We start from the raw sequence: 15,187 nt of genomic DNA on the forward strand, positions 1-15,187 counted from the left end.
CTGCATGTAGATATATTGAAATGGCTTGTTTCCATTCTGATGGAATCTTCCCTTCATGCTTTAATATAATTTCAATTTGTTTGGAAATCTTGCTATGGGTTTCCTTCAATACATGTGAGTGAATACCATCAGGACCTTGAGATTTGTTGAGGTCCAGATGCACTAACAGACCATCTATTTCTTCACTTCTGAATTCATTATTAGGAGTGCTCCATCTTGAGTCAAGTACTCAAACTGTCTGTCCTCTAGTTAGAAAGCACTACCAAAGTAATTATTCAAAGTCTCTGCTTTCTTTTGGTCCTCTCTAGCCCATGTTCCGTCAGGTGATTGTAGATCATACAGTGATCTTCTCTTTATTTGTCTCCTTGTTTACATATTTATAAGCTTTTGACATTTAATAATTATACTTGCTTAATACGTACTTTGTCTCTAAGCGCTCTACACTATATGCAGCATAATCACCCTGGCTTTAGCAGTGCAGCTGTTACGCATGCTGCGTTTCAAGGAATAAATTCCTGCCAGGTATCCATTTACCTCACCTGGGTTGAGTGCAGCATATTGTGGATCAATTTCTTGCTGAAGGAAATTATGCCATGGTTGGGATTTAGCTTGATTTCTTCTGCTAACTTATTCTCAAAGTTAAATTTTGATTTTGAATACAGGCCTATGAGCCCAGATGCTTTGACTTTTGTAAGTTTGGAGGAAATTGAACAACGCATAGTAAAACAGTTTTCCACAGTTCCACATACATTAGTGCTTATGGTACTTTGTCTTATTACATAATTAGTATTGATATTCAAAATACAGAACTTTGAGAAGTTTGGACACACTGCCATACTGTAAAGCCTACATTTTATGAAATTTGCAATATTTTTTAAACAGAATACAAGTATTGCAGGTAGGACGTTCTACTTGAAACTGATTTTTCATTGTATTATCAAGGAAAATGGATAAGTGTTTGGTATCACAAAATTGTAAAATAGCCCTAAAAACAGACATACTCAACTTTTACAGCTGATCACAGCTCGTCATTTAGTGTCCATTGTCTTTTGGTTCTATTATACGTTTCATTCTAGCTGTCCTGTACACTCGTGCGATTATAATCTGATGAGTGATGAGTGCACGTTGAAAAGTGTAGTATGTCCGTTTGTAAGGCTTTAAGAGAATCCCAAATGCAGGTAACTCTGCCTAAGTTGACCTATTCGTCAAATAATCACCTAACTCAAAGCATTTTTTTAGACCTGGGTGTGGTTTCATAAAGCTTTAAGCTAAGAGCGACTTTAAGAACGACTGGTGATCCTTTCTTACATGCGAAACCATCGCCAATTCAATAGACCATTTACCACAAGAACGGATCTTCATTCTTTCTTAAAGTCGCTCTTATGAACAACTTTATGAATCGCCCTCCAGATTATTCTAAAACATGTGTTATATCCCTCAAACAGATTTCTCTGTTCCTATGAGATTCAACCTAGGCAGAGTTTGTTTCACCCATGAGAATGTTTTCAATGTATCCTAAAGGTATGCCCTGCACATTGTGTGTTTTAGCTAAGGCACAATATTTGCTCTGTATTCTAGATGTACTACAGGTCAGGTTCAGACCCAGCCGTTTTTAGGACACAATGGCCCGTATACTGAAGTCAGGTTTAACTTAGACTATGGTCAAACTCTGTGCTAAAAATTTTTATTACATGTACATTGTGTGTTTCTTATGTTTACTCTGCTTTTCCTGATTCATCGAAGGTGAAGACAATCATCTATTTATACTTCCTTAACAATTATGAATGATTTGAGAGCTAAATGGGGTGAAATATTAAATCTCTATTATTAGTGATTTATGTAACAATTGGCTGTCCATACTTAAACCACAACTTTAAACTGGAGTTTAAGTCAACCCGACTTCAGAATACGGGCCAATAGCCTTGAGAGGCCGACTATTGTGCGCAAACACTACAGCCCCCGAAATACATGTAGTATAATATGCATCCTGGCTTGACCTGCAGATGCCTGTAAGAAAAGATTCCTCTGCAAACTTTCCACAAGCACTGTCATATTATAGAAGTTAAAAATTATTAACTTATTATATAAGTTAAAAACGATAGTATAATCCTGGTTTGAATGAAAATAATTTAAGATGTCACACTTCGGTATAGTCTATTGAGATTCGCCATCAGAGTTTACACTGGTTATACCTCACGCTTGTTCTCATCAGTAGCGCATACATCAAGAACGCAGATTAGAAGCAGTGAATGTAACAGTGTTATGTTCATTTAGGTAGCATCAAAACCTAGAATATATCAATCTTTGTAGCTCTTGTTACATGATACCATTTTGAACTATTTGATTCCAAGTTATATTGCCTATGTAATATAATGTCATTTGCCTTCCAGTAAGAGTACTCTTGAAAATATGTAATATAAGTTTGCTTTTTTTTTCTTTGTGTACATGTATATATACAGTAGTATTTTATTGTAGGAATTGTATGATGAATAAATCCTCATGAGCAATATCATGATTCTTAAGAAAGCTAATACTACGTATAGAGTCTTCATTTTGTTAAATAAACCTTCAACAAGCAAATGACACTAGAAAAAGTAGCAACAAACAGCAAACAATTCAAACTGAGATTGTATATTTTAATTGATTCTCTCATAAATATATATAATTTTCTATATTTCTCACAATTGTTATAAAAGAAAACAACAAACTTTCAATTCACAAAAAGAATATTTCAATATTGCAAACCCTAAAAAACAACAGTACAGTGAAAAAGAAAAGAGGTTACCTTATATATAGTACAATTATCATTTAACATTATATTGGATAATGAATATGGCTGTTAACAGGCCATTTAATCACAAGTATTACAAATAACTTATTAATCAGATTTTTTTCAATTTACAATCACCTTTGATTACACGCATGAATTAACAATGATTTTTCTCTTTCCTTTCTTGTCTAGATAAAAAAATAATGGACAATACAAAAGACATTACAGTTACTGATGTGAGTACTGAAAATTTATACACTTGACAAAGTGTTACATGAGATGGCACTAAATTGGAATATATTAAATTGATTGCAAAACACACCAATGACAAAGATGAAAAATATCTGATTGAAGGGGAGGAGAGCTTAATACTTCCATTTAGGAAACTTGAAAATTAAAGAATGAAACCTTTGGAACAAGTAGGCTTGTGTCGAAACAGAAAAATCAAAGAATAAGAACAAAGAAAGTTTGAAAAAATAGGACAAATAATGAGAAAGTTATGGGCATTTGAATATTGTAATCACTAATGCTATGGAGATCCTCCCATTGGCAATGATATGTGATGTCACATGTGAACAACTTTCCCTTTGATGGACTATAAAATACCTCCAAAATGTATCTTTTTGCTTTAAAAATCTGTACTACATGCCCTCCTATAAAAGAACACATGATCTACTGATAGATGTGATAAAAGAGACAGTTAAGTGGAATATAAAGTAATGGGGAGAGTTGCTCATAAGTGACATCATACATCTTTCTCGCAATGCCAATGTGAGGATCTCCATAGCATTAGTGATCTCAATATTCAAATGCTCATAACTTTCTCATTTGTCTGATTTTTCTCAAACTTTCATTGATCTATTTCTTCGATTTTTCTGTTTTCACACAAGCTATCTTGTTCCAAAGGTTTCATTTTCAGGAGGGCTTTTGAGATGGGAGGTTGAAGAAGAAGCAAGCAGAAAAGAAGAGTAGCAAGGGTTGGATTAAGGGTGGAGCAAGCAATGGATCATTCAAATTGGAGAGAGGGGACAAGGATGATTGTCAGGAGAGTGGGGTGAATATGGCCACCCCAATTCAATGAAGACAGATTCTAATTTAAACTTCGGAAAACTGACATTACACTGACAGCTGATAAACATTTTTTATAATAATACCTTTGATACATTTTTTTTTATGATTTAGAAAAACTATATGATTATGGTGTGGCATAGTTGTTTCATGTACAATGTCATGAACTGCTGAAGCAGCTGGAATCAAAGTACGGAATTGAGAGCCCATAGTTATTCCTAACTAAAATTCCCAGATTCCTGTAACACAAAGCTTAGCAATGATAGTAAAACATTTTTCTACCATTGATTCCATTGACTACAATGTACAATCAATCATGAAAATCAGGCGTGTGATTAATTGCTAACCTTTGTGTTACTGGACCCTGATTGTGATTGGCTACGACAGGCCAGTCATTTCTCAACAAAATTCTGGGATCAGTATCATAAAAGATTAAGCAAATTGGTTAATGAAGTGTTATTGCAGCAAAACCACATGCAAAATGTTATCTGTTTATGTTAGACCATCCTGCAGTGACTGCAATACTCAAACTTTGTGTTCAAGGGCCTGGGGTAGGGGTGATAAAGCTGTTTACAAGTTATGACTGGGGACCTTTTCATGGGTGCTACTAGATCATTTTGGTTCCCATCAGCTTAAAGTAAACATTCCTATTCCTATGCATTAAAAGTGCACCTTTTGTCAGAATTTAATTTGGGTTACAGGAAATTAAGAATAAGTTACACAGAAGTATACTTTGAAAAACAAGTGAAAATTTCAGTAGCTTTAAACTATTATTGCAACTTTGTTCCTATAACAGGTTTTATGAAACAGGCTCCAAGTCAATAATCGCTCATAAAGTCATGTCTAAGCAAAAAGCTTCATGAAAAACCACCAGGGTTTTATTCCTTTTCTTTTTTTTCTATAATTAAATAACTTTATAACCAGATACTTTTCATTAGCCAAATACATTTATATTCAATGCTATAAATGGTTGATGTGAAATTTGGATACTGTATCATTATAAATTAGCAAACATGTACATTTATTGCAGTACAGTGCAAGAAAAGATAACACACAATATCATTTTCAAATTGTCATCATCAACTCACTAGTCCCTTTAGCTCTCTTTGTCTAAGATTGTTTATTGATCAAAGTGATTTTACTTTGGTCAGTTGTAATACTGAAAGCATGTGTCTATATTTGTTTGAGACCTGTACTGCATAATTACATCAAGGCTAAACAAATACCATACTCATACAACGAAGATAATATAATTCTAGTACGCACAGATGACATTGGAAATTGGAGCTGTACAACACTTTAGGTTCAATGTGATAATAAAATTCTCTCTCTTACTATACATATACATATTGAATAGGGAAAAAATGTCTACATGTAAATAATAAGGCAAACATATATCAAATAACTTAATTGCAGCAATGTATAATTGTCAATAGGATTACAAAATCATTTCAATCTAGTTTCTGTGGTTTTCTTTCTTTGCTGAATTTCACCAAATTTTAATATAGTACCAGTATATTGAACCTATAATAATAGCAGGGCCCAGGCCACTGGGAGAACAGTTTTCGTAACTGATCTAGCTCCCCTGGATAAATATACCATTATCATCACCTAATTATCAGTCAAAACAGAGATAAGATGTCAGCACCAGTGCGCAGACAGACCTGGGGTCTGTTGCAGAAAGAGTTGCGTTTAAACGCAAGTCAAAAGATCAATCGCAAGTCCCAAATGCGCGCTCTTGATTGGTTGAAAATCAAGTTGCGCATGATTTTTTAGAGTTACGATTGATTGCAACTCTTTCTGCAATGGGCCCCTGGTGGGTATTTCACAAAGCTGTTCGTAAAGTTACGAACGACTTCACGCTCGACTGGAACATGTTCTTAGGTCATAACTCAATTACATAGGGATATCACCTAGCACAAGAAAGGATCACCAGTCGTGCGTAAGGTCATTCGTATCTTATGAACAGCTTTATGAAACACCCACCCGGCGGGTGTTTAATAAAGTTGTTCGTAAGTTAAGAGCAACATTAAGAATGACTGGAGATCCTTTCTTGTGGTAAATGGTACATTTATTGGCGATGGTTTAGCGCGTAAGAAAGGATCATCAGTCATTCTTAAAGTTGCTCTTAACCTATGAACAGCTTTATGAAAGGCCCCCAGGTCCTCATCGTCAATAGAATTGAAATTAATGCAAACATGCTACCATAAAATATACATTTCCAGCAAGTTCACATTGAAACTCAACTCAAGACCAAGACTGTCTTGAGCATTAATATTGACAATGAAATCAATATAGAGCTCATAAAAGATGATTACTGTGACTAAACTCCAAGTGACTTGACACATTTGATGTGGATAGAATAAAGTACATATGAATATGCATTAACCAAGATAACTATTTAATCCTTTAGAATAAAAGAGGAATTCTCATATTCATGATGACATGAATATAACTGTTTGACTTAAATTTTTCAAAAACTTGACCTGTAATAACTTGGTTACTCCTTATCAAAATTTAATGAAGTGTTTCATAGTTTTGTTTGTCTGATTTTACTCTCTCGTCAAATCACTTACATTAATTTTCAGTCTGGAGTATCCCATTAAGCTAGTCTTTGGATACAATCCATGTGAGTGAGATGTTAGTAGAAACTTCAGTGAGAATTCAGATTAAAAGAAAGGGAAATGCTACCCTCTATTAACAGGTGATCCTTATAGACAAGTAGTAGCTAAGGTTAGGATGTGTCTGAAACTATTACTTATCTCTTGACAATCTTGATGGAATCTATAGACTATTCACAGTCACAGCAGAGTGAGCATATCTGGTCAGGATTGCCAGGTAGACTCTTGCAACCCCCCAAACCACACCACTTTTCGATTTCTCGACAATTCTTATTTTGACTATTGAAGTGTGTGTATTTGAGGGAGAGATGTCATCATTTCTTTTGATTCCCTCCAAAAGATGAATATTAAAGTATGTAGATCTATCAATACACTGCCCTTGCCAGATTTCACTCATCAATATTCTGAATTTTTAATATTTCTAATTCTTCCATGCTTAATCTACATTTCATCAAATTTTGATAAGACATGCTTGTCCAATATTAAGATTGGATGATGAAGCAAGTATTGGGATTGCTCAGAGTAATTCCCAATCATCTTCCCCTGGTAGAGTACTCTCCATGGATGTAGCAGCTTTGGTGGATGGACTACGAATGAACATCTTAGTGAGTCGATGGAACAAACGACCATCACTATTAACTGTCCATAGTTCGTCATTTTGAGAAACTGCAGGGAAAATGGCACAGGAGTAAAATAAAATTATGATTTGTGTGAGTTTTGAAGATTTGAATTATTTATCACACTCAGGTCTTTTTGAAGCTAAGAAAGATACATCAAATTCAACAGTTAAATAAAAAAAGACATCGCAATAAACATTACTTTTTTTTAATGCAGAAGTGATTCAAGAATACTTTCTACAGAATCATATGAATACCATAAGCTCTTAACGTTGCTCATATAATAACTTATTCTAATGAAAAAACAAAATATTCAGTCATTTAGTAAAACAGAATCAAAGGAATTAGTTAAATGAGATCAACAAATAAAATATACCAATCTTTATGTCGCAGTCCTACCTGTTGCATATTTGAAATTCCCTGATATCTTCTTCCAATAGTCCCCTGTAGAATTGTCAGTAGAGATACCAAAACGACATGCAAGCTCTCCATTTGGACAAAGAGCCCACACAGTATCAGTGCTCATACACAGCTGAGTAGCCTGAGTACCTGCAATAAAACATTGAATCAATAACAAATGTTCAAGTGGACATGATTCTAATACACATGCACAGAATAGTGTAAGACATAGTTTAAAAGTCTTTAAACGTTAAAATGGAATATTTAATTAGAGTCACACTTATATTGTGATGACCTGTTCATTTTGATTGGCTGGTGAGTCTTGTTACCATTGCATTGTGAAGTTACCATAAAAGTTACTTTTATGCAGCAGATTATGAGCATGACCTGAATAACTTACCTTCTACCGGCTCCCATCCAAGTCCAATAGGATTACTCTTACACACTCCCTGCCTAGCATAGACAGTCTTCTTGTTATCAATAGCCCATACTATGTCATTGGATGGTCCACAGAAGACATGGGTAAAGTGTACTCCATAACCGACTGGTTTTCCTTCCACAGGGACCCACGCTAGTGGGAGAGCATCATGCTTTGGAAGATGGACACCGTATCGGAAGTGAATGTCACCAGCAGAATCTACCGCCCATACTGTCTCACTACCAAGGGTGAAGTGTACAATACGACGGGTACCTGATATATATGATATAATGAAATTAAGCATCATATGAAGTCAAGATTGTATAGAAAAAAGACCGGTCTTCAAACTCATATGCTTAGCAATCGATTATTAGGTGATCTGTCAATTGACAGATCAACTATTAATTTCGTACAAATTTTCTTATTTATTATTTATTTTTATTTTCCCACCTCTTCTTGTGAGCACAAAATCTCAAAATCTACATCATCAATTATCTTAAAAATATCATCAGATATGGGGACTTATCATGTGATGTGTATAAAGCAAGTTCAAGGTCAAAAGGTCATCATGACGTCATCTAGACGCCATTTTGTAAAATCACATTATCAATCATATCTTCATTATTAATTATCAGAAATTGACAATATTTACATCACATTTACTTCAGGTCAAGGGTCAACTGCCCATGTCATCAAAGGTCATGTAAAGATCACGACGTGCGCGTCAAAATTTTAAAATGCTCAAAATCACCTTTTGACCCAAACAGAGTACGAATCAGGTCATTTTAAGCGTTTCAAAAATTTTTGCGCGCGCACGGTTACGCGCGCGTTTTCGCGCGTAACGGCACTATAAAACATAGGATCGCAATTTCTTTCATATCATTGCACTGATAATATAATTCTGAACAATTTGATACCTTGATCAACCTTCTACGACAAGTAATAAAGGAATTAGCCTCCATCAAATTTTACAGCACGCGCACGCACACTAACCATAGACAATATATGTGCAAAAACATGCCTATACAAAATTCATTATAGCTCTTAAAGTAGTCTGTTGACCCCCATTTTTTTTTCATATTCGAATAGAGTATGGATGGGAGATGTGATTTCATGTCACATTTGACCCGAAATTTTATCATGACGTCATCAAAGTGGCGTCGGAACTCAAAATTCCCATTTTGGTACTTATGACGTCATCTACAATTATGTAGACTTGACTCTGTAAATATCGGTCAATTTTCGCTCAGTTTTCAATATGTTGTAGCTGAGGACATATTCTTTCTAATGTGATGCCTAAATTCACTTTTAAAGGAATGGATCATCCTGAAAAATGGCAAGTTATAGAGGCATGTCATTTTCGCTCATTTTGTGTGCAAACTCTATGGGAAATGACTTTTTCTCAAAACTGTATTTTACATTCCTCTATTTCGCGAGCTATATCTCCATTTCTATTGGTTGGTTTTCTCTGAGCTTGAAGTATGTTGTAGCTGAGATTGTAAGCTATCGCAAATGTGGTCTTCGTTTTCCGATAAGATGCCAGGATCATGCCCGTATTTCACTTGCAAAATTGGATTTGAGATCCTCTTAATTTGCTTGTGTAGAAAGTCTATGGGATACAGTGCAGCTTAATTGGTAAGGCACCAGACTTACTTACATCCTTAAGGTCGAGGGTTCGAACCCAAAATTGGACATAAATTTTTTTTTTTTCAACTTTTCGCAAATGTTCCTTAATCACCATTACAAGGTATATTAGTTCAAATATCGCACAATAAAGTAGGTTAAAATCGTTTTTAATGGGCCTATAACATGTACAATGTGTATCGCCTACACCTACATGTATTTCACATATTCTCATTTCCCTCTTTTCAAGAGTATTCAACATGTTCTTTTCGTAATAAAAGTTAAGTTTTCAATATGAGCATCGTATTGATCTCAATATACATGGTGATTGTATTCGTGATCATGAAAATCAGAGACAGATCACCTAATTCGTCCTCCTGACGAATTAAAATTCTAGTTTAAACATAAAATTAATCAATAATCATAAGGAATATATACTTGTCTGGATTTGCTTATGCACAATATATATGTTGACTTTTGTTCTACATACACACATTATTTCAGTATATCTGTGTGTGTCCTGCAGGTTGCTTGTCTCTTTGAACATATTTTCTTCCTTGCTTAATATATTTTCATTGTTTGTACTTTTTAATATATGTATGTATTTGTTACTTGTATGCATGGTCCCCAAGAAAAACAGTGCTTAGTCCACTGATGGGGTTACCCTGGGTAAACAAAACGAAATAAAATAAATAAATAAACAGTACAAACGGAATAAAAAAGGACATATGTTGAAATAAAAGACTAATTGTTATGACGACCGTATAAGGAAATGTTACCACTCCTAACTCCATTCCTTGATACTCATTGAGAATAACAAACAACCCAGAGGCCCACAATGTAATGTCACGTTTTACTTAGACCAAGGTCATATCTGTGCTAATACTGTGCGAAACTAAAATGCCAACAAAAAAATTATATTGTATGTTTCTTTCTATATGTTTACTGTGATCAATCCTCATACTTAAATGGTAAAAAACCATCATAGACAGACAATCATATCACACCTGAGTTTAGAATACTTGCCAATCACTTTATATCTGAATATCTGCCTCTATCTAAACAACACATCAAAATGCCCAAACAATTGATTTAATGTTAACCAACACACTTACCAAACTGATTTAGATTAAGTTTCTTCCATAGGGTACCACCTGGACAGCGTTGAGTGATGTTCATCCTGACATAGATATCCCAGTTAGTTGATAGAGCCCAGACAGAGTCTGATGTAGCTCCTATGTACTCAAATACAACATGGTCAGGTGATTGTACCATGTTAGGTTTACGGTTCTCTGGAGAGAAGCAGAAGATCTCTCCACTAGTTTGCAGTGCCCAAATCATACCTACAAAAAAAGTGATGAATTCATATATGCAATCTCTATTTTTTTATTCATATCACATATACAAACATCAAGTTAGCTAAAACACCCTACGATGTAAATTCTAAATTGGAACTCTGAGAATATTAGCTTTAGTGTGCTTAACTGAGTAGAATATTGACACAATTCTATCATTAAAAAGATCAAGCTTATGTGGCATTTAAAGGAAAAGGAAAGAGCACAAGAAGATAGAAATTGAATTAAATTTTCTAAAGTAATCCATCTCAAAATGGTTCTAACAGGGGGAATATAATCAGAAAATAAATCAAGACAAGACAAGCCTTACCACTGGGTCCATAAGATGGTGAAGCACAAACACATTTCCATGTAGCCGATGCTGCCAGACCAACAGGGTTGGAAAGCTCCCATCGAGATCCTTCAAAAGACAAGTAAAAAATGTTTCTATTTACTGCATGCCAATGCTTTCAATTCTACAAAAGTTCAAAATCTAATTCAAATTTGGTGCTAATTGGTTGGTTAATGAGTAGATAAATCAAGATGGGATTCTCCTCATGAATTGGGAGTGTGAACATCTATAAATTTCACCTCAGCTTTTCTTCTTTCTTTTTATCTCTTTTGCTAGGAATGAGAGCCACCCTCTCATTTTCTTCTTCAAATCCTCTCAATTCTCAAGTGCTACCGATCCCCTTCCTACATGCAGTATGGTCTTATTGTAATATGAGCTACACACTCAGAAACTTACTGGCCCTTATTCTCAAAAGAGGTTTCAATTGTACCATGGTACAAAACCATGGACTATTCAGATTTATTTAATTAACGCTTCATTTTAAGTGCACTATGCAGAAAGCGCGCATTTAATTGGACTTAACTTTGTGTACGCGATGAAATAAGCATAATTATATTAGTCCATGGTTTTGTACCATGGTACAATTTAAACCTCTTTTGAGAATACGGGCCATTGAGTTTGGAGTACGAGAGGTTTTTCTCCACTCTCCTACTCGTAACCACCCTCTACCTGTCATACGTCCCTTCCCCACTTTTCAGTAAAAAAAATCATTTTTCTTGCCTTTCTTTTTGTTTTCCTCTGGTATTATGTAAACAGTTCAATCTTAAGAAGGGCAATTCAGTAAAAAAAAGTCAACTTTTCCTATATCCAACTCCCAATTTCTCCATTTATTTGATAAGTCACTTCATGATCTGTACAAGTACTGCTGATTTTCATAAGAATTAGCTAACAGAGACAAATGATTTCAGAAGATCCCACATACAGGTAATTTTCATGGAATTGCCTAGATAAATGTTGACTGAACCCTCATCATTTCTTTGATCATTCTGTCATGACGATTCAATTCCACATCCTAACAGTCACACTTACCAAGTAGGTTACCCCTTGACACATGCAGTGTGGTCTTATAGTGATAGGAGCTACACACCCACACACTTGATGAGTTAGCAGCAATGGCTGTAGCTTTGTAACATTGTTTCTTGAGCCAGTTGACCACTCTGTCCACTTTGGTTGCCGACCCTGCCATGTTGACCATCATACGCAGGACATTGGGATCCTCCATTAGGTACTCACTCATACACACCTAAGACAAAAAACAGACTCTTTCATCATCCTCATTATCTAAATCAATATCATATTCATAATCAACATCAAAATCAATATCATCATCACAATTATCATCTTTAACATCACCAAGATCAACATTATAAACATAAATATTGCCATTAACATCATCATCATCACCACAACCATCACCATTAGTAGCAGCAGCAGCAGTAGCAAAAAAATATCATCATCAACATCATTGTCATCATCATCATCACCACCACCATCATCACCACCACTACCATCATCATCACCATCATCATCAACAACATCATAATCATCATCACAACCATCAGCACAGCCATAAAGCGAAACATCCTGAATATATTTCCAACATCACCTGCCACCATTTTTGGTCATCCCCCATTGGTTTGTCAACTGTAACTCCTGTCCTGAACCACACCATACCATCATGATCTATGGCCCAGCCAGTGTTCCTTGAGTCTAGAGCTATACACACCATCTGCAAGTGCCTGGTCCATTATATAGAAGAGACAGGGGGAAAAGACAGAGACAGACAGACAACAAACCAAAGACACCACATAGGTAGGGACACGAGGAGGAACAGGGAAGAAGGATGAGATTTCACATGGGAAAGTGGTAAAGGAGAGTAGCAATGATGAAGAAACATTAAAGACACAAAAAGGAAGGACAGAAAATTGGCAATACAAGCAAAATACATGTATATTTTAGAAGATGATGGGAAAAGAAATGAAAAATATATTAAGAATGGGAAATGATAATGAATGTTGATTAAAAGCACTTTGACTCAAAAAGAAATTTGTAAGTTACAAACTTAAAGCTTTTAAAATCTTATTGAAATAGAAATTAGGTAAATTTTGGTCCATTTTGAAATTTTGGAATCAACATGACTTTGCCAATCTTGCTAATGAACTGACTTCTGTGCCATTGTATAAAGCAAAAGTAAATTACTGAGCATCTTACAGTATTATATACCAGTATTATATCTTAATTAGGAAGGGCCATATGTGCCAAATATTCACAGGAAACTAGAGGCATTACTTACTCATCATCGGGTAGTTCCATCCAGTTCTGACCTTGTGGTTTCCTAGAAGTGATTCCTGCTCTGTACACCACCTTGTGTGATGCTGTCCTTGCCCACACAACACCACTGTTAGCTGCAATCTGCAGAACATGGACATTGCTGTCAATGAAGGTGTCCTTGGTGTAAGGTTTGTCTCGGCTGATTCCCTTATGAACACACAGCTGTCCATTGTTCTTGATGATCCATGCAATATTCTCATCAAGACAAACGTGGGAAACATCCTTGGAGACATCAATCCACCGGATACCAACATGACTGCGCTGGGTGATTGCTGCACTTGAGCAGGCATGGCTGGTTTTAGGATTCACACGCCATACTATACTTCCAGATGGGGACACAGCAAGCAAGCGGCAGTGTGCATCTTTCAGCTTGCTCCATTTACAGGCTATAGCCGATGAAAGACTGTGATGAGCTCTATCACGGTTGTCCACATACCATATGTGACGTTCAGATGCTATGAGCTGGTATATATAGTTTGGTGTGGTACATTGCATCCAGCTGCCAGCAAGCTTCTGCTGTATGCTGTCTGGCAAAGAAGATTCTCCTCCCTCTCCTTCATCAGATTCTTGACTTTCTGTCTCTGAGTTGTCACTATGAGAGGCTTCCTTTGAGTCATCTTTACGGACAGCCTCTGGAGGATCCTCAATATAAATAGATTCTTTCATCATAATCACAGTCTGTCTATACTTGGAATAGATATCTTCAAACTCTGATGTTGGTCTTGAACCTGCTGCAGATTGTCTAACAACATTATTGAGGAGCATGTGTTTCTTTCTTGGTGGCAAGACTGGCAGAGGAGATACATAATCATCATATTCTTGAGCTGCTGCTGGAGAAAGTGGACGTGGAGAGGTGGTTGGACTTGGCTGTTTATCTTCCTCAGGGACTTTATTATAGTTAAAATCCTCCATTATAACACCTAACCTTCTTGCCTGTCTCCCTTCTTCTTCCTCTGCAGACATTCGACGTGGTGACCTTGGTGATCTGGGACTAAGAATAGGGGACAATTCATCACCATCTTTCTTAGGTGGCATATCATTAGAGTTCAAAGACCTTGGTAAACTTATGCTCAATCCAGTCCCTGCCAATCTATGACCATTCATTGGGTATCCTGACTCTGAAGGATTATTTGCCGTATCAATTCTGTATTCATTCCGAGGTGTCTCTAATTCCAGAGAATTCTCAACATTGTTAGCTTTTACAAGTTCATCAGTATTGGATCTTAGTGACAAAGGCGGTGTGTAGATGCTAAGCTTTGGAGAAGATACAGCAGGTGATAATTTCCCTGATTTATCATCCTTCATTACATCTGGACCAAGTAATCTCTCTTCAGGGTGATCAATGTCAGATCCTTGATCACCTTTCTTGCCAGTACCTTCCACTACACCATTCCCCCCAGATGTATCAACCACATCAACAGGAAATGCTCTTAATCTTTCTGCAACTGCCTCTGGATCAACCCCTGATCTTAAAGATACTTCTCTTTCCTCTCCTTCCTGAATAGATCCTAACTTTGGTGTTACACGAGGACTGGAACTAGGAGTTGGTGGATCGCCATCAAGAACTTTACCTGGAGAAGATATTTGGTCCATCTCAACAACAGATGCAGAACTTTTACTACCTGCAAACAAACAAATGTAAACAAAATGAAGA

At 36.0% G+C, this 15,187-nt stretch overlaps 1 protein-coding gene across 4 annotated transcripts in view; it reads right to left on the reverse strand.

The window, feature by feature from the left end:
• Window positions 1-6,323: 6,323 nt before the first annotated feature.
• Window positions 6,324-15,187, reverse strand: part of LOC121419357 (tectonin beta-propeller repeat-containing protein 2-like) — a 49,245-nt gene continuing 40,381 nt past the window's right edge. For 3 of the 4 annotated variants that reach the window (XM_041613784.1, XM_041613783.1, XM_041613781.1), the window contains 8 exons: window positions 13,496-15,155; window positions 12,809-12,947; window positions 12,232-12,445; window positions 11,182-11,271; window positions 10,632-10,859; window positions 7,876-8,166; window positions 7,476-7,625; window positions 6,324-7,125 (listed from right to left, as the gene is read on the reverse strand). In XM_041613784.1, the coding sequence (XP_041469718.1) occupies window positions 6,977-7,125; window positions 7,476-7,625; window positions 7,876-8,166; window positions 10,632-10,859; window positions 11,182-11,271; window positions 12,232-12,445; window positions 12,809-12,947; window positions 13,496-15,155 (2,921 nt within the window). In that variant the 3' untranslated portion in view covers window positions 6,324-6,976. The remainder of the gene's footprint in view (window positions 7,126-7,475; window positions 7,626-7,875; window positions 8,167-10,631; window positions 10,860-11,181; window positions 11,272-12,231; window positions 12,446-12,808; window positions 12,948-13,495; window positions 15,156-15,187) is intronic. The other variant, XM_041613782.1, reaches the window with a different exon arrangement.

This window comes from Lytechinus variegatus, chromosome 7, assembly GCF_018143015.1.
Source record: "Lytechinus variegatus isolate NC3 chromosome 7, Lvar_3.0, whole genome shotgun sequence".
In the NCBI taxonomy this organism is placed as follows: Eukaryota; Metazoa; Echinodermata; class Echinoidea; order Temnopleuroida; family Toxopneustidae; genus Lytechinus; species Lytechinus variegatus.